Source organism: Symphodus melops (assembly GCF_947650265.1).
Source record: "Symphodus melops genome assembly, chromosome: 21".
Classification (NCBI taxonomy): Eukaryota; Metazoa; Chordata; class Actinopteri; order Labriformes; family Labridae; genus Symphodus; species Symphodus melops.
This window is the reverse complement of record NC_136711.1, coordinates 2,052,908-2,080,203: the sequence shown is the minus strand read 5'-3', so window position 1 is coordinate 2,080,203 and position 27,296 is coordinate 2,052,908. Positions and strand designations below refer to the sequence as shown.

The 27,296-nt window shown below is 46.0% G+C and overlaps 1 protein-coding gene across 1 annotated transcript; it reads left to right on the top strand.

Annotated features, from left to right (window-relative positions):
• The first annotated feature begins 10 nt into the window (after window positions 1-10).
• LOC306817024 (rho GTPase-activating protein 23-like) lies at window positions 11-27,296 on the top strand. The gene is given in 25 exon segments (XM_079333569.1): window positions 11-964; window positions 7,825-8,016; window positions 9,231-9,261; window positions 9,348-9,443; window positions 10,299-10,377; window positions 10,473-10,527; window positions 11,058-12,495; window positions 14,584-14,740; window positions 16,015-16,106; window positions 16,109-16,121; window positions 16,459-16,498; window positions 16,598-16,735; window positions 17,720-18,028; window positions 18,112-18,173; window positions 18,590-18,696; window positions 19,016-19,128; window positions 20,028-20,180; window positions 20,260-20,338; window positions 20,455-20,528; window positions 20,611-20,700; window positions 20,778-20,903; window positions 20,991-21,035; window positions 21,146-21,239; window positions 22,714-22,745; window positions 23,094-27,296. Coding segments are annotated over 25 exon segments (4,764 nt in total). The 5' UTR covers window positions 11-748; the 3' UTR covers window positions 24,027-27,296.

Here is a 27,296-nt window from a genome sequence, read left to right as displayed (position 1 = left end):
GGTCCATGAAGAGAAGCGACCCGGTCTCGGATGGGTCAGCTGCTTCTATAAGTCACGAGGGAAGCATGAGATATAAGCGACGAGTGGCTTACCAACTTCTTCAGAGAAGCGAGTGATTGGCCGGTGTGACACAGAAACAGGACCGGTCTCGCAGCGAAGGCAACAATCGGGGTCATGGTGGGAGTGTCGGCGTGGACGTGAAGCTGCAGAATCCCTCGTCTGTCACTTTGAACTGGACTGGATGAAAAGTGGGCGAGCGCAAGAAGAGGTCGAGGTTTGTTCAGATTTCCTTCTTGATACCAAAAGATGAAGACGTGAAGTCGTGGAGTGAAGGGAGAAAACTGGATGAAAGATGAGGAGTTTGGTTTTCTCCAATCGCAGCTTTTCCTCGTTTTGGACTGGATGGTCACGGCTTGACCACGAAGCTCGGAGACGCATGAATCATGATCTAACGAGCCGCCCAAAGGGAGACACACACGAATGATGAAGCCGGATCTGTGGAGGATCCAAGGATTACAAATCTGTGCGTTTAAGCCTCGAGGACTTTCCTCCGGCGGCTGGATCGTGAGACTCGAGTTGTAGACGTCTTCTTGTCATCGGTTGTAACTTCTGTCGTGATGCACGAGGGTGCAGGGACCCTGCGGCGGTGACCGGGTGTCCCGGTCGTGGATTGGTCAGCCCTGTGACCGGGTGGTCGGTGTGCGTTCCCAGCACAGGCGGTTCATGTGCGTACGGATGTTGAGGTGCTATGCTGAGGGTGTCGGGTGTTGCTCCAGCTCCGTCGGGCCACGAGTGGCGCTTCCAGTGCTCTGTCGGGGTGGACTGCAGCGACGCTGAACCACGCTGTATCTGGCTGGCGGTTTTAAGGGGGATCTCACCTCGTGCCTCACCGCGGCCGACCCCGATAGCTTCACCGAGGAGACGGGGCTCCCGCAGGATCATACAACGCCATCGCTTAACCTGGGTAAGAGTGGGAGCGTCTTACTGGGGCCGCTGTAGAATCAGGACCAATAGAATGTTTACCAAAAATATATGAATATAACGAATTTGACTAATTTTAACTGTGAGAGATAATTTAAATATTTCAAAAGTGACAGGTGAGAACGGCTTTTCAAAATAAGAGAACTTGAAACATCAATGTGATTATTGTTCATATCAAACAATATTGATACCTGCTTTGATAACGTGCAGTTCTAGCTTCCCAATAATTCGTTCATTTCTTCTTTTTAACATCAAAATGTTGAAGGTAAACCTCTGCACACTCTCCAAGTTTCACTTCATTTATTCTGAATGGAAATGTTGAGTTTGTCCGGGATGTCTGGTGGACTGATTCCTCGACTAGCACAAGAAAACCAAAAACGTCTCTTTGATGGGATCAATCGTTAAAAGACACATTTTGACGTCCTTTCCTTTTTATTAGATGTAACGAAAGTCGGTATTGAAGTAATTAATCTGCGTCGATATCAGCTTGGAAGAAAAGTTCATCAGAATCGTTTTTTATTGCTACGAACACGAACATATATGAGGAATTTGTCTTGGTGCAATAAACAGTTAACATGGAATAAGACTAGTGTGGGCTGTGGCCCCCTGGTGGGTGGTGAAAGTACTGCAGGTGGAACAAAAGAAGTTACTGTATTCTTTCTTGTTGACCCTAACACTTGTGTCCAAACCTTTTTTTTCTTGCGGGCCAAAAGTGTCGTGTTAGAATCGCTCATCGCCACAGTTTTTTATTTACTTATTTATTTTTAGTATTTTAAATTTTGTAAGAAACGTTTTATATTTTAATCTCTTCAAAAATAATGTAAATACACAATAACTATTTGCAGTGGGAAACTATTGTGTTTAATTCTTTGGATAAAATAGTCAGGCTTTGTAAATCTTCCTCGCTAACATGAAAAAAAGAAATCAGAATGAGGCCCGGGGCCAAAATCTTCTGATTCTTTGAATAAAGTCAGAGGCTGCAAAAAAATCCCCTCAAGGGGACACGGTGACACGGTGACACAGACGTTTTGTATGTTTATGTTTTTGAAGGTAAATCAACTTTCAAACCTAAACAGACCTTCAGAGTAATGACACAGAGGGAGGAAACTCTTCCATCATTTATCAAATGTAAAGAATTGAACAAGGCCGGAGCTTCTTCTTAAACGTGGACGTGTTCTCTGTTGGAGGAGATCAGACGCCCTACAGTTCCCTTCATGTGGCGTGCAGACGGACGGAGAGCAGAGGAGCTGACACTGTCTCGGTGATGAGCAGTAAACGGTGCAGGAGTTAAACCAGCAGCGTTCAGTTCACCTGGTGTGGAGTAAAGAAGTGATCGCTTCATCAAACTGCAGCTATCTCTTCCACTTTGCAGATTTGTCCCGTTGTGACTTCACTTCAGTGTTTTTAAATTCTCCCGTGGTGAATCTCTCCGCCGGCTGCGTCCTGAACTCGCCCTCATCGCCCCGTCTGATCTGACGACTGTGGACAGGTGTGCCTCCTCTGGGACGCCACTTCCGCCATCCATCTTTAACCTTTCCTGTCAGAGCAGGAGCGGGATACAGTTATTGATCACCCTCGTTCCTTTAAACGACCCGGGAGAGAGAGAGAGAGAGAGAGAGAGAGGCGGCGCCATCTTTATAACCATAATGAGTCAGTCAATGGAGTCAGTGAGGACGCTTATTACCAGCCCGTCGTCATCTGCAGATTTAGCACGTGGGGTTTGATTCATGTAAGTGTGTGTGTGTGTGTGTGTGTGTGTGTGTGTGTGTGTGTGTGTGTGTGTGTGTGTGTGTGTGTGTGTGTTGCATCTTTTGGCTGTTATGTAACGTGGTACTGAGGGGGGCCTTTGAGACGCGGGAGGGATGAGAGATGATGCCCTCACGATGCACACACACTCATGTAGCTTTATATAAAGTCTTATGTATGCATCTGTGTGTGTGTGTGTGCGTGTGTGTGTGTGTGTGTGTGTGTGTGTGTGTGTGTGTGTGCACTGTTGCTCTTATGTCCTCTGTTCCAGGATGCACAGAGGAGCATACCTTATTCCATAATCAACCATTCTCTGTATGTTTGCCTGCTGGTAGGTTGTATTTGTAATCCAGCGTCTCCACTGTGTGTGTGTGTGTGTGTGTGTGTGTGTGTGTGTGTGTGTGTGTGTGTGTGTGTGTAAATACACACACGAGTCTCTGTCAGCTTGTATTACGTGATGAGTGCACGCAGGGTGGATTTGTGTCTTTTTGAATTCTGTCACTCTTTCTCTCGGTTCAGCTCATTCTGCTGCTCTCCAAATGTCAGACGTGCAAAATACACTGAAAACACACACGAGGGAAAGTCGGCAATTAAATCCTCCTCGGTCCAAATCCGACAAAACTACACGACCGGCGCAGGAGGAGACGGACAACAAGAGAGCGAGCCGAAGGATCTGCTGTCTTCACTTTAATGAAACGCTCGTGTGAATCATAAAAACACACGACCCACATGACCAGCATGAACAACAACAACACGCTCCGGCTCTCACTGCGAGCAGCATTTATCTACGTTACACATCTGCTCACAGCTGCAGAGCGCGGCGCGTCCTGCAGGAGCTTCAAATCCTTCTAAAGACATGATAATAAACAATAAATACGAATCTTTAATTACTGATAAAGAAAGAAGGGAGAGGGTCTTATCTTCAATCATTGGAGATAAATAATATACACACACTCGTTGCTGTTAGCAGACACTTGTAATAAAGATCAATATTTTTTTCACAGTTAACTTAAATCCTTTGTTGTTCAGAAAAGCAGCAGAGCGCAGAAACAGTAAACTTTACTCAGAGAAATGCAGAATTATAAAAAGGAACGATATCACATAAAACAAACTGACATTTAATAAAGTTTATTTTATCTGCACATATCTGACATCAAATTAGCCAATACATGCCGACGTCAGGCCGATCAATCATTCAGGCTCTGATCGTTAATCATAAAACAACGTTGTTCTGTTGAAACGTGTCGACGCGACTTTTTGTCTCCAGCAAACTAAAAAAGAAGCTTCAGCCAGTCGAGCTCAGAGAAACTCCCCGGCATTCAGTATAGTGTGTGTGTGTGTGTGAGTGTGTGTGTGTGTGTGTGTGTGTGTGTGTGTGTGTGTGTGTGTGTGTGTGTGTGTGTGTGTGTGTGTGTGTGTGTGTGTGTGTGTGTGTGTGTGTGTGTGTGTGTGTGTGTGTGTGTGTGTGTGTGTGTGTGTGTGTGTGTGAGGTAAGCATGCAGAGGCTCTCACCTCTTTGTTTACACTCCCTCATGTGTGAAATGTCACCTGCAGAGACGTCGCATTATGAGGAATGTAACACAACAATGTGTCCGACAATCACACACACACACACACACACACACACACACACACACACACAGATATATGGTGAGTCTATGCATGCTGGGTGTTTGCACAGCACGACTCTCTAACACACCCACAGACACAAACAGAGAGATGTCAGTGGGCAGGAGTCCTCGCTGGTTGTTTTCTCTCGGTTACGTAATAACGCTGCGAGAGGGAGAAAGTCAGACGACTGCTGTTTGAGTGTGTTCACTCTGTCAGCACGTCACACTCACAGAGACGTCACCCTACCACAAGTTTGAACTTAGATATGATGCGAGTAAAACTCAACATCAATACTTGTTTTTAGAGCCGGGTCATGGTCAGGGGCCAGTTACTTGTTTTCAGACGTGAACACAAAGTCGTGCACGATATCGATGTATCACGGCGTCACCTCCTACTAGATTTAACAAGTTTTGTTTTTTTTATTCCTTTAGTAGATGTGGTGAGATGATCACTCCTTCGTTCCACACGAGGCTTTTTCACACCACCAGAGATTATAACCTGAAACACAGTTTATTATAATATAATATAAACAACACTGATGTATATATATCATATATATATATATATATAAGTCACAGGCTCCCAAATCTGCTTCTTTACTTATTTAAAATTACTACAGATTGTAGGCAAACTCCTGCCTGTTGGTGATGTAAACAGAGTCCCCTCCTCTCTGCTGTGTTTGTTAGAAACATAAATATAATGTGTCTTATCAAGATCCAAAAGGACATGTTGGTTTTATAGAACACCACTTCTCTCTGTTTATCTACTGAATGAGCCAGCTCATTCATGTGATCAGACATGAAGGAAACCTGCTGTGTTGAAGCTTCTCTGACAACAAAGCAGCAGCCAGTATGTCCTCCTTCTACCTTTAGATTCTGCTCCTGAACGCTCTGGATCTGATTGGACCAGAGAAGGTAGGCGGGGCTTTGAAGGCCGTTTTGGACGCCCCTGGGTTTGCCAGATATGAGAGCAGTTATCAGGTGAACAGGTGTTGCAGCGATGGAATGCAGAGCTGTGTGAGAGGAGGGGGGAGACAGCTCTCTGTGATGATTAGAGTTTAGACTGCAGTACCTTATTGGAACACTAGGGGGCAGAGTTACATACTGCTCCTTTAAAATCAGTCTTTATTTATCTTTTAAAACTTTTGAACTTTTTGAAATTAGTATGAATTGTTAAAATAACAAAGATCTTATCATTTAAGGAATGAAAGTTATTGACAGACATGTATTTAAATTTCACACAGACAAAGTGTGAAGGACTTTAATTGTAGTTTTTGTAAATTGAAAACAAGAAATTACCAAATACTTGGCGTCTCATAATTTTACTTTCGTTGCCATGGTAAATCAATATTGTTTAAGTTTATGGCGTCTAAGTTGTACATTTTGGTGTCGTGCCAAATCAAGAAAGAATCTGAGCTGACTCCCCTTTGTGGAAAGTGTCTCTTCCTCGCTCTCCTTGGAGCTATTCTTAGAGGCGAAGGTTTCCCCAAATCACGCCTCTAAACTTCCGGTCTCAAAGAAACAGACGTCCTGTTGTTTTCATAACTTGCTGAGAAGGCTGATCGGTGTGTTTTCTGTGTGTGGTGGTGAATGCCTCTCAGTCGGGGGGGGGGGGGGGGGGGGGGGGTTTCGTGTTGGAGGCGTTTGCAGGTTGATATGTTCGGCCTTTTTACTTCTTCGTTACTGAAACAGGAAGCTCGATGGTTTTGTCTTCCTCGACGCTACATCTGTAGATTTTTCAGCTCTTCAATACTTCATCAGTTCAGGTCCACTCAACCCTTCCGTCACACATATGAGTTGCGGAACAAATTAGTAACGAGTGCAAAATATTCAACCCGACAAAGCCGAATGAATCATCTTTGAGACACATTTGTTGGACATCCTCAGTGAGCTCATGTTTCCCCTGAGACGAGCTGTGCCGAGAAATGCTAATCTTAAAGAGGACATATTTCTCCTCCTCTTCTCCACATTTTCAAACAGCGCCCCCCTGTGGTCTAACTGAGACATCTGTGTTTCTGAGCTTTGGTCCAAATATAACATGAATCAAGCAGCAGAGGAGGTTTGTGACCCTGTAGAAACCAGCTCTCTCTGAACGCTCTGTTTTGGTGTGTGTGTCTCTTTAAATGCAATAAGCCCCGCCCCCTGAGTCTTCCCAGTAGACATCACTCATCACACATAAAAATGGTGGACCTGTGCAAAAGTTTGGCTTTCGTCTCGAGGTGGAGATACCACTGTGACATCACAAGGGGAGCACGTTACGAACAGAGCATTTTCTCTCTGTGTTATCAGACTTCTGCAGAACACAAACAAACATCTGGATGGATTTATTTCACATGTTGTGGGTCTGTAGACAACATTATAATCACTGTGAAAGCGGATTAGTCGTAATATGTCCTCTTTAAAAGATAATGGAAAAAAACTAACTTCAAACGTGGATATATATATATATTTATTTATTTTTGATTTTTTTTTTTTTCTGCTTATTTAACACAAAAATCATTTTGGTATTTCTCTTTTTTTTGCACTTCATGCAATATGCATTCAATACAGCATGTTTTTCTCTCTTTTGTAAATGTGGTTTGTGGGAGTCTTAAATGAAGGTTACCTCTCTCTTTTGCTTACACTCTACCAGTCAGGCAGTCTTAATATGAACACAATCCCCTGTTCACACTTAGAGAGGCTCCGAGCCTGGGAGTGTAAGCTTTATGTTTTTGCCACATACACAATAATAGGATGTGGTAACTGGTACCAGGTGTAATTTCATGTTTTGCACATTGTGTCTGGAAGTAAATTATTACGATAGCACGTCTCTTTGTATTTCCTCCATCACAGCTCCTCCAGGATATTTACAGATAATTTAATCTGTTGAAATGCAAATATAAAAGAGTGACTGGATCTTTGCAGGGATCACTCGCTCACAGTTCGTCTTCACCAAATTCCTAAATCATCATTTTCACCATAAACGTGATGAATTTAGAGACGTGTACCCGATCATGTTATTGTAGTTTATTTAAGCTGCGCTCTCTTTGTCTATTGTTTCATCTGATTTTCCAGATCGGAGTTTATGAGCACTAATAATTTCCTGTTGTTTCATACAGTAGCCGTTATTAATAGGCTGTGTATATTTTTAACCGTGCCATTGTTGGCTGGAGCGAGTGAATGTGATTATAGGTGAGGTTCTCGGGGAAAATGGAGCTTCCTCTTTGAAAAAAGGAAGTCTCTGAGAAATTCCTGCCATAGGTGGGATAGCCCTGGTCGGATCTGGGCAGAGTCCTCTGTGAATGGAGCTCGTACGCCCACTTCCACCCACTCATACTTCCTTTAAATGTATTCAAGTTTGTGTCAGTAGTCAGACGACTCCTGAGAATGAGACTCACGACGAACTTCAAGACCCAGAGTGTAAGGTTTGGTTTTCTTTTCCTGCAAAGAGGACGTGGAAGAAGTAAAAAAAAAAAAAACATGTCCTCCGTCTTGTCTTCCCTTTTAGGCTAAAGGGCGGAGAGATGGCATGGTGGCATCCAATGAAATCAGGCGTCGTCCGCTGTCGTCGGGGGAGGTGGAGGGCGTGTCGTGGCAGGGCCCACGCACCATCTTCGTCCAGAAGAACTTGCAGGGATTTGGCTTCACTCTGCGTCACTTCATCGTCTACCCGCCCGAGTCGTCGCTGCACAGCCTCAAGGTGAGCGCCCGACTCAACACAACGTCTGCATTTTATTAGCATATGATTCTTTTCTGTCGTTTGGTGAAATGTGATGTTGAGGGGCAAACTGACAGATCTCATCAAATCTGTGACCTCCGACCACGAGGCGACAGGAAGACAGCGAGTCAGAAAGACTGGTGACGTTCATAATGATGCCCAGTACAGTGTGTGTGTGTGTGTGTGTGTGTGTGTGTGTGTGTGTGTGTGTGTGTGTGTGTGTGTGTGTGTGTGTGTATGTGTGTGTGTGTGTGTGTGTGTGTGTGGAAGCCGACTGTGCAGAGTCCTTTGTGTGTTCAAGTCAGGAATGAGCTAGCTCAGCGAAGCATACAGACAGACAGACACAGACACACACACACACACACACACACACACTGACACACACACACTGACACACACACACACACACACACTGACAAACGTTGAATTTGACGCAGGTGAAAAGAAGAAACAGAGAAAACAGGCACAAAGATTTTAAACGATGACATGAAGTTTGGACAGTGACAGACAGATAAACTCTTTAAAGAACATAAACTCTGTTTAAAACAGAGTCCTTCACATGTATACACATATATTCATAGTTATTTACATTATGAGTGAATGAGTAAATAAGTAAACAGTTGAATGATTAATATTCATAAACAGATAGAAGCTAACAGGCTCACTGGGAGAAGTAAAAGTGAGACAGAGAGGACGACTGGGAGAGACGAGTTAGACGAGCAGACACAGAAACTTGAGACTGACAGACTGTGAGAAATATATTGTGACAGTAAGACGAGCAAGCAGGCTTTGACACACACACACACACACACACACACACACACATGGATGGATGGACAAATAGTGTGAAAAAGAGAGAGGCTGATTCCTAAACTCGTGACAGAAGACTCGTTCTGTACTGGGGGAGTTAAAACCCCTAAGAGGATGCATCTAAAGCACATCCATGCTGAAATGTTCAGACTACTGAGGTGGACCCCAAAAAGAAAAAAAAACTTTATTTATATACCCTCTATGCTGAACTGTGGCTTTTCAGACACTCGTCTGATTAATAAATCAGCCAATCAGGCGGCTGAAAACAGCCCAACAGTTTGGAGGTTTAGCTCAGGTCTGCACCGAGTGAACGTGAGCTCAGCAGCGCCCCCTAGCGCCCCTCCTCTCCTATGTCACCTGTAACAGCTTCTCTGTGTCTCCCACAGGATGAAGAGAATGGAAATGCGACAGGAAAAGGTGAGGGACCTTCTTCCACACACGTGTGCTCAGCATGTGTTGACCCGTGTGACGACGTAGTCTGACTGTGTGTGTTTGTGTTCCAGCAGGTTGTCAGCAGTCTCGTTTGGAGCCGATGGACACCATCTTTGTTAAGAGTGTCAAAGACAGCGGGCCCGCTCAAGAAGCTGGGCTGCGTACAGGTAGGCAGCACACATCCACACAAACAGCTGCTGGAGTCCAAGAGCTTCATCGTGCAGTTCCTCGAGTGTCCACTAGAGGCCCCGGAAATCACACACACACACACACACACATTCAAAAAAGCCGTTAAATTTACACGTTTTACAGCCTGGTTCAAGAAACTGAATTTGTCTGATTGTCTCGATCACTTTTGATGACTCATCCTGTCATCAGTTTGACTGAAGGTCAGGCTGAGACGCCATCGCCCCCTGCAGGGACAGACGAGTCACCTCACGTTCATCCTTTCATGTTTACAGTCTATGAGGATTTCACATCTCTGTAATCGATGACTTTCACGCCGTCTGAATCCAAATGAAATTTCTTTTTATTTATTGTAACTTCATCACAAGTTATACAGCAAAAAAAAAATATTCTGCAGCATTTACGAAAAATCTGAAACACAAATGGATCAATATTTAAAGAGGCTGTGTGAGTTGTCTGGAAGAAGATGCAGATAAAATAATCATCTAAATTGAACTTTAAAAAAAAAAAAAAACACAACGACTCAACATCAGATTGAAAGTAAATTCTTAAAAAGAGAAAATCCCACGCTTGTCTTGCTCAGCATCGCCTGAGAGAGCACGCTCGACTGGTCCGACACGCCGACTTCACGAGACGCTCGAGTGTGTGAACTCCTCCTTTAAAACGATTAAAGAGAACAGAGAGACTTGACGGATATTTTCCAAAACCACCGTCTGACTGTGTGTGTGTGTGTGTGTGTGTGTGTGTGTGTGTGTGTGTGTGTGTGTGTGTGTGTGTGTGTGTTGTGTGTGTGTGTGTGTGTGTGTGTGTGTGTGTGTGTGTGTGTGTGTGATCAGGGGACAGATTGGTGAAGGTGAACGGGGAGAGCATCCTGGGTAAAACCTACTCTCAAGTGATCGCACTCATCCAGAACAGGTAAAAAAAACAGGAGGCATTATGGGATGTAATGATCAGGCCCGCCTCGCCTCGCCTCGCTCGTGTTGTTGAACTCTTTACCTCTCTGTGTGTAGCGAAAACATTCTGGAGCTTTCCATCATGCCAAAAGACGAGGACGTGTTGCAGTTGGTAAGTGTGAGTATTATCTTTTCTTCTTCTTCTTCCTCCTCCTCTCCTCTTCTTCTCACCTCGTTACTGCGTGGAGCCAAAGTTAGCGCTTAGCAAGGCTGCTTATGTAAGAGCATGTATTGTGTATTCACGTTGTGATTCAGGCACTTATTCAAGTTTAGCTTCAGAAATGAGCGCCGTGCATGCACGTGAAGGACTCTGCTGTGAGCTCGTAGATGGGATTATTAAAACGTCATTAAATGCAGATATGTTGATGTTCAGAGTTTAAAAGGTCCAACTGCAGCATCAAACTTTATTGTTGTTGAAGATTTCTTTTCAGATTAGTGTCTCAGACACGTTGCGGTGTTTGGACTTCTGATGGAAGAGAAAAACAAAGATATGATATTCAAAGAACATGACCACTCTGTTCTTTTTTTCTGTGTTTGAATATTTGATTATTTTAATGAGCGCTGCGTCGTCCTCTCTCTCCTCCCGCTGCTCCTTCACCTTTACTTTCAGCTTTTACATGTCCTAACCCTTCTGATCCTCAGGCGTACTCCCAGGATGCCTACCTTAAAGGCAATCAGCCATATTCAGGTGTGGCCCAGAACCTCCCTGAGCCCCCCCCTCTCTGCTACCCCACCACAAAGACCAGCCCCGCTGCGCCCCCGCCCGCCGACGGCCTCCACACTCCCCTGGACAATTGGCAGTGCCGACCCGGCCCCGCGACATCCCCGCTGGACAACCGCCCCCCTAATGCTTCTCCCCCCACCTCCGGCTGGTCCGGAGGTCCCGAGGACTCCAGCGCTTACTTTGCTCCATCGGGTCGGCACCGCGGCCGCTCCTCCTCGGCCATCACTGCGCTGGACTTTCACTTTGCTAACCACAACGCTGCCATCGCCTCTGCGACCCTGCCTGCGCCACGGAAGAGCAGCGTGCAGGCGTCTTCCCGCTCTCGAGCGGACGCCCTCTGCCACCAGGCTCTGTCGGACTGGTACTACAGCCAGGCCGAGGCCGCCGAGTCCATGTCTCCTCGCCATCGCAGTATTTCTCAGGACCGTTTGGCAGAACTGGGGCTGGGTTTGGCGCTCGGCCCCGGACCTGCACCGGCTGCCGCAATCTCAGCTGAGCAACGCAGAAGAGAAACCCTCCTGTACCATCACCAGACAGCTGCTGCTTCCCATGATTCCTATTGGTTAGGGGGCTGGGGCGGAGTATCAGGACCAGGCAGCAGGTCGTGCTCTGAGAACCTGCTGGCGGCCTACGCAGAGTACGAGCATAACTACGGGCGCTCTGTAGAAACACTCGCACAAGCCTCCGCTCTGGTCTCGTCTCGCTACGATCACGCCTCGCAAGGATCCCAAACTGAAAGATTCAGTGAGCAGAAAGACCAGAGAGTCCCAGCGGGGCATCAGCACCAAACCGCAGTGACGAGCCCCATCACTGCGTCCACGGCGTCTCCCGGTGGCAGACAGCCGGGTCAACAGGTAGCCGAACCCCAAACGAGAAGAGTCAAAGGTGAGGAGCTGGTGGGCTACCAAAGCTACAGCCCTTCTTTCTCACGTAAAGCCAGCCACCTCCTCCAGCAGGCTCACTCCTTCAGAGAGCCCGGCTACAGCGGCCCGCGCCTCAACTGGAGCCCCGGCAGCAGAAACGACGGCGGGATGGCACCCAGGCCTCAGTCGACCCCCGCCATGTCTGCGCCGGAGGAGGAGAGAGCCCGACTCGGGGAGGACAGGGAGCTCGTCTCCCCCGTCTCCCTCCATCAGGAGGTGGTGTTGAGGCAGAAGCCGCCGTCAGGCCGTCGCACCCCGGTTCAGGCCCTCCGACATCCGAACTACGCCTCGCCTGTGGAGTCACCGGAGCCCCCTGCTTTGACACCTTCACCAGGGACGCCCTCCCCCGTCTCTGGGCCCGGCCCCAACCGCAGGGCGAATGGTAGCCTGGCACAGCATGCGTACAACTCCCTGTCCTCTATTCCCTTCATAGGTTAGTGACCTTCTCTCTGTAGCAACAGACTTCATGTAGCCGTGGTTAAAAAATGTCCCTTTAACATGTTCAAAAAATGCCCTGGCTCTTCAACTGAGTCGGTTTTCAAAGATTTATAGAAGAGGTTGAAATGTGTTCAGACCAAAAGCAAAGCAACATGATGAGCTGATCCGAGCACAAATCCAAATCCAGATTTTAGACTTGATGCGTTGTCTTATCGTTGCGTTTGTTTGGGCAGCTGTGGCTCAGAGGTGAAGTCATCGTCTTCCTCCCCTGTGTATGAATTAGCGGTCGACTCTGAGATGCATCACGATGCTTTGTTGGAAGATTCTGCGTCGATGCAGGAAAGTCTAAAATCGATTATTAGCACGATGGACTGGCCCACTTCCTGTTCTGTTATGTAGGTGCTCTGGTTCAACGGGAGGGGTTTGAAAAAAGGATATTTTTTTACAAAGGTGCAGCTGTTTGTGATTTTTATTTGCTGCAAAGATTTTTAATAAAAAGGTTTAAATTCACTTAAACTTGTTTGTATTGATGGTTGAAAATGAACCATCATATAAATTAAAACCTGACCATTTTGATTCAGTAATCCAGATTTCAGAGACGTACAGAACTCAGCGTTAGGCTCAGTCCGATCTCGCCGATCTCTGTGTGATGATTGAAAAGCAGACAAGGTGAGTTTGAACTGATTCATATAAAGACATACGGACGGGCAGCCGACATGTTTGAAGGACCACGAGGCAGAAATCCTCTTTGCTTTTTATTCTGAACACAGCGTTTTGGTGCGTCTTAAAAGCATCCACATAAAGGCTTCTCCAGGATGCGAGGACGACTTTAATATTTATGGACTTCATAAATAAATGCACTGCGGCATTTTGAAGATGTTGCAAAGTTAGTGGTTAGAGTGATTCCTCGGCATCGGGAGTCAGAGTGATGCAACCAACTGAGGCTAAATAACCGATAATTATTAATAGTTGTGGCAAAGGAACATTTTTATTTATAGATGAAATCATTCTGCGTCTGTTGCTACAGAGCTTTCTTATATTTAAATGTACTTCTTTAATGTGTGTTTATAACTGTGTGTTATAAACATTGTCTGTGTTTGTGTCCGTGTGTTTAACTGTGTCGATCTGAACTTTAATGTTTAATGTTGTCAGTGCGAGCCGTAACACAGCCAGTGTTTGTGCTTGGTGAGTAACAGTAGATGGAGTTTTTGAGTTCTGGAAACATTTGACAGAAGCAGAGCTGCTCGAGCCGGGAGGTGAACGCGCTCCGTTACCACCGTTTTTATTCAAGACAATCAAAGAAGTATTTTCTGCTGCTTTATCGACGCAAATCTGTGCACCTTTTAAAAAAGAAAGAGAGAGAAAAGTCCATCCTCTCTGTCTTCTGCCTGCTCCACTGTTCAGAAAATGTGTGCTCAAACAGGTTGTTTGAAGATTTTCCCTTCATGACATCACAAAGGGCAGTAGCCCCTCCCCCAGGTGGGTGACACTCCCACAGCTAGGTGTTTGTTCTGCCCTCTGAGTCTGCCTTCTCACCGTAAACAATAGGACATGGAGCCAGAATGCAGCGAGTACACCCGAGCCCTTCCAGAGAGGGGGCGTGGTCAGACACAGCTCATTTACATATTTAAAGCTACAGACACAGAAACAGCCTGTTCTGAGCAGGGCTGAAATAGAGGGGTTTATAGACATGATCAAATACAGGATCAGAGTGGATTTACAACAACACACTTCACACACATGATGAAGAGGAGCTCTGACACTTATTTACACCGTTTGATGAAGAGGAGAATATCTGACCTTTAAGATCTTTCATTATGAGGATAAAGCTGCAGAAATGAATACTAAAAGTTGGACCATTTGCCTGTGGTTATCCTGTACAGACTCCGTACATGGAGGTGCACAAACTAACTCAGATCATGTTGGACAAACTCGAGTTCTCCATCAGAGGTTGATTCAGCCTCCAGAGCAGCTTCTGCTTCAGGTCGATGTTCTGACAAACCAAACTCCACCTCCTGTCGCTGTGTCGTTCATAATCTGTTCTCATCCCTCGTTGGTGCTCACCTGTGCCGTGACCTTTCAGATGAACCCACCAATCCCAGCACTGACCATCAGGCCTGCTATGTGCCAGCCTGCTCTGTGGTGTCCAGCTCGCAGGCCTCCATCCTCACTACCACCTCTGTCTCCCCCACCCTCACCTCCATCACCCCCATTGTCCGACTTCGTTCTCAGGAGTGCAGTGAGTCTCTCGTTAAACCCTGAGAGGCTGAAATACGAGCTACACAAATATATCGTCTTCTTTTTTTATCCGACATTTTCCGACAAAAATCCCTGCAAGATACACAATGTCTTTATGACACGTATATATTTGTGTAGCCTTTGCCTCATTCTGTCTCTAAGGGTGACTTTAGTCTTCTTCAAGACGTTTGACATATTTTGGGGTCTAAATAACGAGCAGGTACAGAAGGTTTTAAAAGCAGATTAGTTCAGCCTGCAGTTGTGAGACAACAAGCAACAGGCGTAACCTCGCTGTCTTTAAAGATCCACTGATAAGAAGAGTCTGCAGCCGGCCTGCACTCACACAGCTCCAGGACTGAGCATGGTTACCTTCTTGTCCATGACGTCGTAATAAAAACATGTGCGTCTGTATCTGCACATCGGGGAACTCGTCAGCTACTTTACAGAGTCTTAATGTGAGTCGGCCTTCAGTCGGACACAGACGGGACGTCTCTGTAATGAAGGCTGTCCACTAGTGTGCTCGTGCCCGGGCATTCCCACTGATCAAACAAACTGGACTTTAGGACTGAAGCGTGCTGAAGCATGGTGCAGTCCGTTACTTTAATGTGTTTTTGTTTGACAGTGTAGATTTGAACAGCAGTCATGTTTTACATGTTTGGTTTCTCGTTATTTAGATCCCTAAATGTCTTCGGCTTATTAACCCTTTAATATTCAAACAAAACATCCTGAAAAATCCCTGTGGGAGAGATTACAACGACGTACTAACTGTGTCACGTTGTTTTTAATCAGTCAGAGATTTAACCACCTTTAATGACTCGTCTCTTTGTCGCTTCATTTCACCATCAAACTCGTTGTTGTTCCTTCTCTCCTCTGACTCCTCCTCCTCTCTGACTTCCTCCTCCTCTCTGACTCCTCCTCTATGACTCCTCCCCTCTCTGACTCCTCCTCCTCTATGACTCCCTCCTCCTCTATGACTCCTCCTCCTCTATGACCCCCTCCCTCTCTGACTCCTCCTCTTCTCTGACTCCTCCTCTCTGACTCCTCCCCTCTCTGACTCCTCATCCTCTCTGACTCCTCCTCCTCTCTGACCCCTCCTCCTCTCTGACTCCTCCTCTTCTCTGACTCCTCCTCCTCTCTCACTCCTCCCCTCTCTGACCCCTCCCCTCTCTGACTCCTCCCCTCTCCGACCCCTCCTCCTCTCTGACTCCTCCCCTCTCTGACTCCTCTCCTCTCTGACTCCTCCCCTTCTCTGACTCCTCCTCCTCTCTCCTCAGGAAAGCATTAAAGGCCGTCGCTCCTCGTACCTGCTGGCCATCACCACCGAGCGATCCAAGTCCTGTGACGAGGGTCTGAACAACTTTAAAGAAGAAAGCGAGTCTTCTCGTAAGTGTAGGACAGATAGATAGATAGATAGATAGATAGATAGATAGATAGATAGATAGATAGATAGATACTTCAAGTTCAATAAAATGAAACCCAAAGGCAAAAGTTTAAGAAATGACAAATGTCTAATTCCATAAAAAAGATTTTTAAAAGGCGTCAAAGTCAAACCAGGAAAGACTCGCAGGTCAAAGTTTGGCGTAAAAAGGAATTTAAAGAGATCTGAGTTGTTTTATTTTTGATCTTTTGTCCTTGAGCAGAACTTGTGTGCAGAGTCTCAGTTCTTATTTCCCTCAGTCAGGACGATCTCAGTGTAACCTGTTTGCTTTGTGTCTCACAGTAAACTACCAAAAAGAGTGAAGAGCTTCTTCACTGACGGGGTGAGTCTTCTTTTTACATGTTCTAGCATCCAATCCAAACACTCCTCCTGCTTCCTGCTCAGTTTTGTTTTTTTTAACTCGACCTCACTGGTGTTTCAGTCTCTGGAGAGCCTGCGAGCCCAGGAGGAGGCGCGGTCGAAGCGTCACTCCACCTCCGAGCTGGGAACCATCACCTTCAGTGACGTCCGTAAGGAGGGCTGGCTGCACTACAAACAGATCCTCACAGAGAAGGGGAAGGTACACAAACACACTCCTAACATCAGGAAGTCTGTCAGAGGAAAACGTTGGATTAGATTATTTAAACTCTGCTGGGTCCGTGACTGCTGAGAGAAAAAGACGCTACAGACTTTTCTTTTCTATCTGAATTTAGAGATTAAAGTCGAGCTTTCACTGAAGTCCCTGGTGTAATGTGAGCTCATGCTAAACGACTGAATCAATAATGCATGACCATGCTTATGATTGATGTGCTCACTCAGCACGACCCGACCTGAGAGCTCACACTGTACGAGGAACATACTGTCAAACTGTCCAAAGAAACTCCCAGCAGACGGAGGTCAGACACAAACAAACTTCATCAAACACAAAGCTGCTAACTTCTAAACCAGATCGGCCGTCGAGCATTCGTGGCTTTAAAGCTCCCATGTTCTCCTTTTTCTGGTTTCAGAAGCTTTTAGCGTGTTCAGCTGTCTTGTTCATGTTTCAACGACCGTATCTATGTGCGGAAACGCTGCTTCTCCTCCCTCCTCCTGTTCGCTGTCGCTCGTTGAAAATGTGTGGAGTGACATCACAAGACAAAGACGTCACTGATCCAAGCTCATTGGCTCGTTGCAGCAAGCACAAGCTCCCCTCAGACTGACTGTAGCATTCCCTAATATGGTAAAAAGGGGCGGGTCATATCCGAGAACAAAGCTGAACGTCTGACCAGTTACGAGAGAGCAGATCAACCGACCAATCAGATCAGACTTGGCACACGTGGGGACCCTTTTTCTCTTTGTGGGAGATTCTGAGTGTTAGAAACACAGACAGATGAGAGACAGAAAACAGACACTAGTGATTGTGAACATACTTTATAAATAGATATATGAACCCCAGAAAGGACAGAATACGGGACCTTTAAATATTTAAAAACTTCCCCGGCTTGTGTGGGATCAGAGTTTTCTTCAGGTGTACTAAGAGACACCGTTTCAGAGTTCCTGCTCTTGTTGTCTTTTCTTGTTACAGAAAGTCGGAGGCGGCATGCGGCCGTGGAAGCGAGTCTTCTCTGTGCTGCGTTCCCATTCCCTCTTCCTCTACAAGGACAAGCGGGAAGCCGTTCTTCACGGTGCGGGGGCGGGGCCGGGGCAGGACGAGCATCCTCCAATCAGCATCCGGGGTTGCCTGATCGACATCGCCTACAGTGAAACCAAACGTAAGCACACGCTCAGGCTGACCACGCAGGACTTCTGCGAGTACCTGCTGCAGGCCGAGGACCGGGAAGACATGCTGGTGTGGATCCGGGTCATCAGGGAGAACAGCAAGACGGACAATGAGGTGAGACGTCCGGTGAAATCTCGAGGCGTTACACAAACAGACGCGGACGCACAAAGCTAACTCCTGCTCTCTGTTGGCTGCAGGAGATCGGTTTCTCACGACAGGCGCTCATCAACAAGAAGATGAACGACTACAGGAAACACAGGTCAGCTCCGGATTATGTTTGGAAAATGTTTGATCCAAACTGTCCGTGACTCGATGTGTAATTAGGATTCTCAGAGGCCTCGGGCTGTGCTCCTGTCAGGAACAATCACTTCACCTATTGGACTTCCAAAAAAGCCGCCATCTTTTTTTTTTGTTAACTATGAACAAAGCTGACTTTATGTTGAACTGTCTTTGTCTCTCTCTCTCTCTCCTCTCTCTCTCTCTCTCTCTCTCTCTCTCTCTCTCTCTCTCTCTCTCTCTCTCTCTCTCTCTCTCTCTCTCTCTCTCTGTCTCTCTCTCTCCCTCTCTCTCTCTCTCTCTCTCTCTCTCTCTCTCTCTCTCTCTCTCTCCCTCCCTCTCTCTCTCTCTCTCTCTCTCCCTCCCTCTCTCTCTCTCCCTCTCTCTCTGTGTGTGCAGTCTGACAGGTAGCAAGCCCGACTCCTCTCCCAGAGCTCATCGTATGATGCCTCCCTTCCTGCTGGCAAAGACAGACAACGCCTCGGTGAACAGAACCTCCAGAGGCGGTGTGTGAGATCCATCGTTGTTTTAATCTCGTTTTTTTAATACCTTTTCGCACAGTATGAATCTACACAACCATTTTACAAACTCAACAAAGTCTTGATTCTGTTTGTAGCACCACATGAACAGACTCAATTATTGCTTCCCATGTGACACGTCTAGCATCCCGTCATTTTTTCTCCCTTAGAAATGGGCATAGTGTTTATATCTTTACAGCAGGTTTAATTTAGCTGCTTTATACATCTGTTACTGTTACCCAGTTCTATCTCCATGGTCATTAATCTTTTTGTTGTTGTTCATGTTTTCTTCGGTGCGTGGACTCAGATGACAACAAAGCGCTGTGGGGCATCAACATCATGAAGAAGGCGAAGAAGACGGGCAGTCCGAAGGCTTTTGGCGTGCGACTGGAGGACTGTCAGCCAGCTGTCAATCATAAAGTAAGACTTTTATTTTTTTAATACCAAATCACAAGAAACATGAAACATTCTTATTTGGCCTTCAGTAAATAAATCCCACACTGTTCCGTGTATCTTCAGTCCTGACGTAGACGATCAAACTCATAACATGAACTTTAAAGAGATGCTGCATAAATCCAAGATGGCCGTGAAGCCGACACTTTAATCAGATGAATTTACAGTCTTAATGTCAAACTTCATCGAGGCACAGTCACGCTGAACATTTCTCGCTCAACAGCTCGACCTGATTCATGCAGAAAGTTTCCTCGGGGGCTGCAGAGAAAAAAAACCTGAAACAAACAAACAAACAAACATGCGTGCAGCTCACCCTGATCAGGAGATTTGTTCATGTGTCAAAACTTCAAAAAGAGAAAAAAGACGAGCAGATGCATTCAGGTGCAGGAGAAAAAAACGTAACACGCTGTGGTCAATTTATTCTTTCAGTATTCATCTTTTTTTATAGTTCCAGTATATATTAAGTCTGTTGTATTATCTGCCATGCACCACTATCGCTTTATTATTAGTATCTGCCTACTTACACATGACTCTATATATCAATCTGAAGTCTTTTATATTTAACTTTGTAATTTTGTATTTTAAATGTGTTTTTACTTTTTGACATTTTATCTTTGGTTAATTTTTCGTATAGCTGCACTTTTAAACAAATCAAGTTTTTTGAATTGAATTGAAACTTCAGGAAAAATCTCCTTCCTCATTTCCCTGAATCAGATCCTTTGTATGAAAAGTTGCCCTGATGTTAATAAAGTTTCTGATTGAGAGCAGAAGCACAGTTTTCCTGCACGTGTCGAACCCTCGTGGTGTGCATGAAAGGTTAAAGGTGTTGACTCTGCTGTCCCTCCTTGGTGTCTGTCTGTCCACAGTTCGTCCCTCTGATCGTGGAGATGTGCTGTGGCGTGGTGGAGAACACGGGTTTGGAGTACACGGGTATCTACCGGGTGCCGGGGAACAACGCCATGGTGTCCAACCTGCAGGAGCATCTCAACAAAGGCTTCGACATCAACACGGCTGAGGAGGTGTGCAGCATGCATGGTGTCACGTGCACGTTACTTTTAACACGCTTCACTGAAAACCTTTTCATGTGTGTTCCTGCAGAGATGGCAGGACCTGAACGTGATCAGCAGCCTGCTCAAATCCTTCTTCCGAAAACTGCCCGAGCCGCTGTTCACGGACGGTGAGTCCAGAACTGATTGTATTGAACTCTGACCCGGGACCTACGTAGCTGTCTTCATGTCCTGTCAGCGGGACGGGGGACTTTTCCGGAAGCTCATCTGTCACCTCTGTTCACAGACAAATACAACGACTTCATAGACGCCAACCGGATAGAGGACGCAGAGGACCGCCTGAAGACCATGAAGAAACTGGTGCGTGTGAAAGGACGACAAAGAGTCTCTCTAAATGACCTCATCTATCTCAACCCCGTGTCCTGTTCTTCTCTTAATCCAGATCCATGACCTCCCTGATCACTATTATCACACCCTGAAGTTCCTGGTGGGCCACTTAAAGAGGGTGGCAGATAACGCAGAGAAGAACAAGGTAAGCTCACAGCCTGAATGGACTCATCCATGTATTTAAAAAAGACTCACTACTGAACGCTGACCTCTGACCTCCAGATGGAGCCCAGAAACCTGGCTCTGGTGTTCGGTCCCACTCTGGTCAGGACGTCGGAGGACAACATGACCGACATGGTCACACACATGCCCGACCGCTACAAAATAGTGGAGACGCTTATCCTGCATGTAAGAAGGAACCGCTTGTTGCTCTGACGCGAGACATCGACAGGCTTCTGTACGAGTTAGTGACGCGTTTGTTTGTTTCTCCAACAGCACGACTGGTTCTTCAGTAACAGAGACTTTGATAAGGAGGAGAAGGTATGAGCGAGACCACGGCTGCAACGAGTGTTAGACATAGAGACGCATGGTTGTACTCTAACGTACGTGTGTGTGTGTGTGTGTGTGTGTGTGTGTGTGTGTGTGTGTAGGCCCCGGAGGATAAGCGGGACATGCAGCCTGTACCTAATATTGACCACCTGCTGTCCAACATTGGAAGGCCGGGGATGCCGGGAGAGGCTTCAGGTGAGGAAATGATCAAGACTTGACTCCACACATTCAAACTCATCAGATGAATACTGCAGGAGACATGATGCAACATCAGCCATGTGCTCAAAGATCACTGTCAGACTCCTTTACAAAGACTCTGCATAGATTCAATAAGGTATTATCAGTATCGATCCACCGAGGTCAAGCAGCCTGGAGTTTCTCCCAAACGTCCTGCAGAGATCAGGAGGAGCTGCTGCCCTCGGTGTCCAGCTGAACTGTGTCAGGTGTGACTGACATCAGCAACGTCGAAGACACAAAGTCATGACAGAAATGTTATAACTACGAGTGTCAGCATCAGACGTGGTTGTTAAAGTGATAGTCACAGAGATATCTGTTCAGTTTAGAGCTGGGCGATTTGGCCTTCAAAATAAAATATCAGATTTTTTCCCACCAAACCCCTGAAAAATAAAATCTATAAAATTGCAGAGAGGAAAAAAAGAATCGTAAATCTATCGCTCACCTCTGGTTTATTTTAAAGAGGATCCGATTATCTGATGCTTTGGTGAAAGTGTCTGTTTACGGAGGGCATGAACAGAGAGGCCTCGAGAACGTGTCCTTCCCCACCTGATGTTTAAAATCTTCCTCATCTTAACGCACTCTTCCAAAGCTTTACTCCGTATACTCTGAAAGTGACCTTTAGCTCGGTGTCTCTCCTTCGCCGTCCTTTCTCTTCTCTTCTCAAGCTGCCTGTGAATACTCATGATGTCTCCTCCTCTCTTCTGTCCCTTCCTCTCTGCACTCTTCCTCTCTAGCTGAGACACTGGATCAGCCTCTTCGGTAGGACCGGCTCTTGCTCCCTTGTGTGTTCGTGTTTGGACTCATTTTACTCATCTGTTGTTGTTTTTTGTCCGTCTTGTTTTCCACCAAAGTGCCAACTTCCTCTTGTCTTAGAGAAGTTAAAGGTGAACCCTAGCCATTTTATTTTCTCTTCATAATAATCGTGGTTGTTCCTTTGATTATGGCTAGAGTTCCCCTGAAGGTAGTGTGTGCAGTGATTTAGTCAGATACCTCACCTTCGTACTACTCCAACACGCCAGTTCAGACTAGAAGTCCTCAAAGAGACTCGCTGAAAGTTACTTTTACTTTCAGTGCACGGCGACGTCAGTGTTTCAGGCTCAATCATCAAGAGTGTTACGAACACATGGGGTTTATTATGTGTGTTAACATTTGGCTCATTTCAATCATACAGACATGGCTGTCATAAAACTCCATCTCACCTCGCTTCAGGATCGATGGCTCATAAATGACTTAAACCAGCTGATTTGGCTGACATTACTTTTCTTTAAAAAAAGGCTAAGCTAAGCTAAGCTGCTGCTCAGCGCCACGCTGCTCCATCAGCTGCTAAGAGTCGAGTCTCTTTACAGAACTTGAGTCCGAACTGGCTTCAGCACTAACTCCACCTCGGCTCCTGTGACGACACCATTCTCATACTTTTTTCCCTTTTCCTCAGATTCCACCACCAGCGATTCTCTTAAGTCGAAGGTAAGGAGACTTAACTCGTTCTTAAGTCGTTCAAAAATGAAGAATTTACCCCCCCCGATATTTCACCGGTTAGCAGCGCAACCTGGGAGGGTCTTTCAGTGTGAAATCCCCTTTTAAAGCCCCGCTAATCAGGATTAAAGTTTTTATCTGAATCAGGTTGATCAAGTCAAGTTTTTCTTTAAAAGACTCAGTAAAAAGGTAAACTGGATTATTTGGACCTGGGTAGAGATTTTATCTTAAATTATTCTTGTCCAGATTAACCCACCAGGGTGTGAGGATCAGGTCCAGGGTTCTGGTGTAGGAAGAACAGGTTGAGCATGGTTTGACTGCTACTTTGATTTTTTCCAGCTTTCATCAGGCTCCAAGAAAGACCTGAATGCGAGGGACTTCCTGCCAATGTCCCTCATCTCTGCTGTGACCCGCAAGCGTAAAAAAAGCCTGAGTACCCACCTGCAGGGCAGCAGCACCGACGAGGACTCCGAGCACGAGCCAGTCAAAGCCAGCAACTACGGAGAAGCAGGGGGAGAGGAGGAGGAGGAGGAGGAGGACGGAGGAGAGGAAGAGGCAGAGAAGGGAGACGTTTTAAGGACGGGAAAGGAAAATGGGGTGAAAGCTGAAGAGACCTCTGAGGGACGAGATTCACTGGAGGGAGAAGAAGCCGCTGAAAAGGATCTGAGGAACAGAAAAGGAAAGAGAGAACAAAGTTTTGTGTGCTCGTACCAACAGATCCATGCCTCGTATCCACGACCCCCGACGGCGACTCATCCTCCCTCCCAGTTCAGACCTCATAACCTAGTCAGAGTACGCCCCACTGTTCCCTTCTGGATCTGCCCCACCAGGCTTCCCAACCTCGACCAGGCGCCAAGCTTTCACGGGAGCCAACATCCAGACTGGAACCATCCAGCACCTGTCCGCTCCAGGAAGACCAGAGGGGGGCGGACGAGGGCCGTGTCCATGAATCTAGACGTTGAGTTTGGCAGGAGTGACGACAGAGTCAGAGGATGGAGGGCCGACAGGGTGGAGGTCGTTCGAGTCATGGATGGGACATCAGGTCAGCGTGGACGTGATGGCGTTCCTCAGGGATCCGTTTTGGGTCCTCGGTCGATTCAACAAAAAGACCCCCTCCCTCGTCGACAGAAGGAGGCTCCACCTTTCTCCTCCTCCTCCTCCGGGTTTGTAGATCAAAACCCTGCAGGACCCTCCACTGTGGTTCTGAGGAGATCCGCCCTGGACCCAAGAGACAAGACGAGAGCGTGGCGCCGTCACACCGTGGTAGTTTAACCCGACTGCTCAGTACTCCCCCTTCACTCACACTCCACCTCTCACATTGCTTCAGAGATCCCGGGTGTCTCAGGCCTTTTCCTCGCTGCTTTTCATCGGCACTAAATTAGAAATGTGTTCTCGTTGTTAAAGAGGGGCGTGTCCAGACTTTACCGACTGTTCTGACTCACGTTGAGGTTGCATGAAGTAGTTTTGCGTACACAAAGGAAAGAATAGCATTTATTCTTTTCAACTAAACAGATTCACCTTTCACATACAGATGTCCTATCCCTGTGTTTAACACTTTTTAACGTCTCAATTCAGCACCAATATCTGTGACCCCCAACCCTCCTAAATGTGCCAACCGATTGCAGCCATTCGTCGGACTGATCCCCGTGGTGAGATGCAGTCCAAAGATGATTCTTTAAAGTATCTTGAGGTCGGTGGAAGGGCTAACAGTCAGAGAGAAAGGTTTTTGTTTTTTTTCCATGTGAAAAAACAAATCTATGAAACATTTTTGAGCCTCTGAGTGAATCATAAAGAAGTGAAGGAAGCGTCGTCCTGTCAGTGTGAACACACCTGGAGCGAGTTTGACTTCACACTTTGAAGAAAAAAGAAAAAAAAAAATCTTTACTTAATATTTAATATCTGCTATTTTGAAATGAGGCATTTTATACCTTTAAGGACTCAAAAAGTTAGAATTCAAAATGTCAAATTAAGGACAAAAAAAGGATGTGTTGCACTGAAATGCAAAGAAAGCCATTCTGATCGTTCAACTTAAGCCCCGCCTCTGATTAGACAATTAGCCAATCAAGGTTTAGGATTTTGGGTTGGGACCAGGAGTGGCCAATCAGATGTGTTTGAGGGGGAGGAGCTTTTGGACACGCCCCTGATTGTGCGCAGGTGAAGAATCTTATTCCAAAACTGAAAACAATTTTAAACATCCAAATCCATCAATCTGTTAGAAAATCACTGCAAATGTTGTTTTCCACGTTTTCATGCGACCACTAGGTGGTGCCAAAGTGAAGTATTTTGTAATCCTAAAAGGAAGCTTTAACACATATTTCTTAAACGATGTTTTGGAATGAGTCTCTTCACAATAAATGATCATCACATCAAATATTTTAAATGCCATATTAGACGTCACCTCCAGAGCCCAGCAGCTGCTTTCACGATTAACCGTCACCAGCAAAGACTTCAGCGAGTCTGCCGCCGTGTGTGTTTGTTTTTAAACTGGCTGACTTTGCTGTACGAATGCTGGTGTCTTCCCCCACTGGTTTGTTATTTTTATTTTATTTTTTTACCAATGATGTCTTCAAGAACACCCATGTGGGCACACTTACCGACCAGCCTGAGTACAGCACAGAAAACCTCTCAACCCTTTACAAGCTCTTCCAAAGCCTCCCGTGGATCTACAGGGAACGTCAAAGATCTGCAGGAGCGAAAAAAACAACTCACTCCCTCTCCGGACGATGTCACTCAGGCGTTACGCCAAAGCTTCTGTGGACTCAAAAACTGCATGCATGGGGTCAGTGACATATAAAGATATGCAAACTCTAAGTGTTTAACACGAGCCTATCATGCTTCCCTACGTGTGTGTGTGTGTGTGTGTGAGGGCGTCTGTATGTGTGAAGAGGAGGGTCAGACTAACACTGTTTTTGTCAGAACGTTTTTTTAAAGGCAGCTATGTTGAGTCATGCCAAAATGGTTTTTTTTGTTTTTTTTTCTATTTGTGTAAATGTCCATTATCAGCAGTATGGAGCCAAAAGACAACCATGTGCTGCTTTTCTTCACAGTACAGTATTGACCCCTCTCAACTCTCCTTGCTTGGAACTGATGCTTCTACTTTCTCTTTGTTTTCCTCTCAGGTTGTCAGGAAACTAGAAAATGATACCATGATATGATCCTGTTAATATCTGTTTCATTAAAGGAGGAGTCAGTAGAATTTGGGCCCCTCCTCCTCCTCCTCGCCCCCAGAAGCTCGCCCTCACTGCAGGATGAAGTGTGCACATTTACTCCTTATGTTCCTACACTGCAAGCTACCGTACGCTAGCACAAGCTAAACGCCGGTGTTTGTCACCTGCCTGCCCAACACGAAGTAGACCGACTCCTCGCCTGCAGGTGAAAGCCAGCACAAGTTTCCCCCTCGTTTTAGAACCAGCTTCGTCTGCTTGGTGTTTCTCCTCACTCTGATTATAGATTCTCTTCTTTAAATCTACGTCCACGTCCATCAAATTCACCGCTTTGAATCGCGTCCAATCGCTGAATTGTATTCACTCCTAAACTCACCTGTGCGCTCTCATTGGCTGGAGGAAACAAACCAGCTCCGCCCAGAAATGCACCTAGTCAACCAAAACAAACCATCACATGAAAATCCAGTCAGCGTCTCTTCAGTCACCACCTCACATGTACGGAGGCCCAGAAGGGACGATTGAGCGACATTCGTTTTTTTATAGGTCGATATTTTGTTCAGTCAGGAGAAAGTTACTGACTCCTCCTTTAAAGACAACGAAACTAAAAGTCCGAGCTGAGCAATAAAGCGTAGTTTACTTTTTGTAATTTGTACACAAACACTTTGAATTCAGACGTGTCGCCTCCTCTGCGTCTTCATGAGACGCCGTAAAAGTTGGCGAAAGTCAGTATTCGCCACCGTGTGAATTTGAATGGGTCACCACTAGAACTCGCACTTCTCCCCTCGTCGATCAGTGTCCTTTTCAACGTCTACAGTTCAGCTGTTTTCTCAAGATCTTGAAAAATGGAGTCACACAGAGCCAGTGTCGTTATCCTGAGATAATGGGATGAAGATAGTGAGTGAAAATCTGAGGGGAAACGAGAAACAGTTCCAAGAAAGCCGAGTGGAGCGATGCGATAGAAACAAGTCAAAGGAGAACCGAAGCAGAGAATCACCTCCTGAAGTCCAACAACCCCACAGTCTTACCAGAAGGATATTTTTGCATTGGTCCTTTTCACACTCTCAGTATTTCTACTTCCTTCCTGAAACTTTTGTTTTGTAAAACCGAGTCTGAAGAAACAAGAATTTAAGCTGAACCGATGTGACTGCCAAACCATGTCGTCCGAGCAGACTCCATGTTTGTCTTAATCATATCAGTCTGTCCTTCTCTCTCTCTCTCTCTCTCTCTCTCTCTCTCTCTGTGCCCCTGTGCATGTTCTTTATGTACGTGGACCAATTTTGTAACAGTTGTACAAAGCCTTGTTAAGTTAACCTGTGTATATAAATGTTATACATAATATATTAAATTATTTGTTTTGGAAAATTTGGGATTGTGTGAT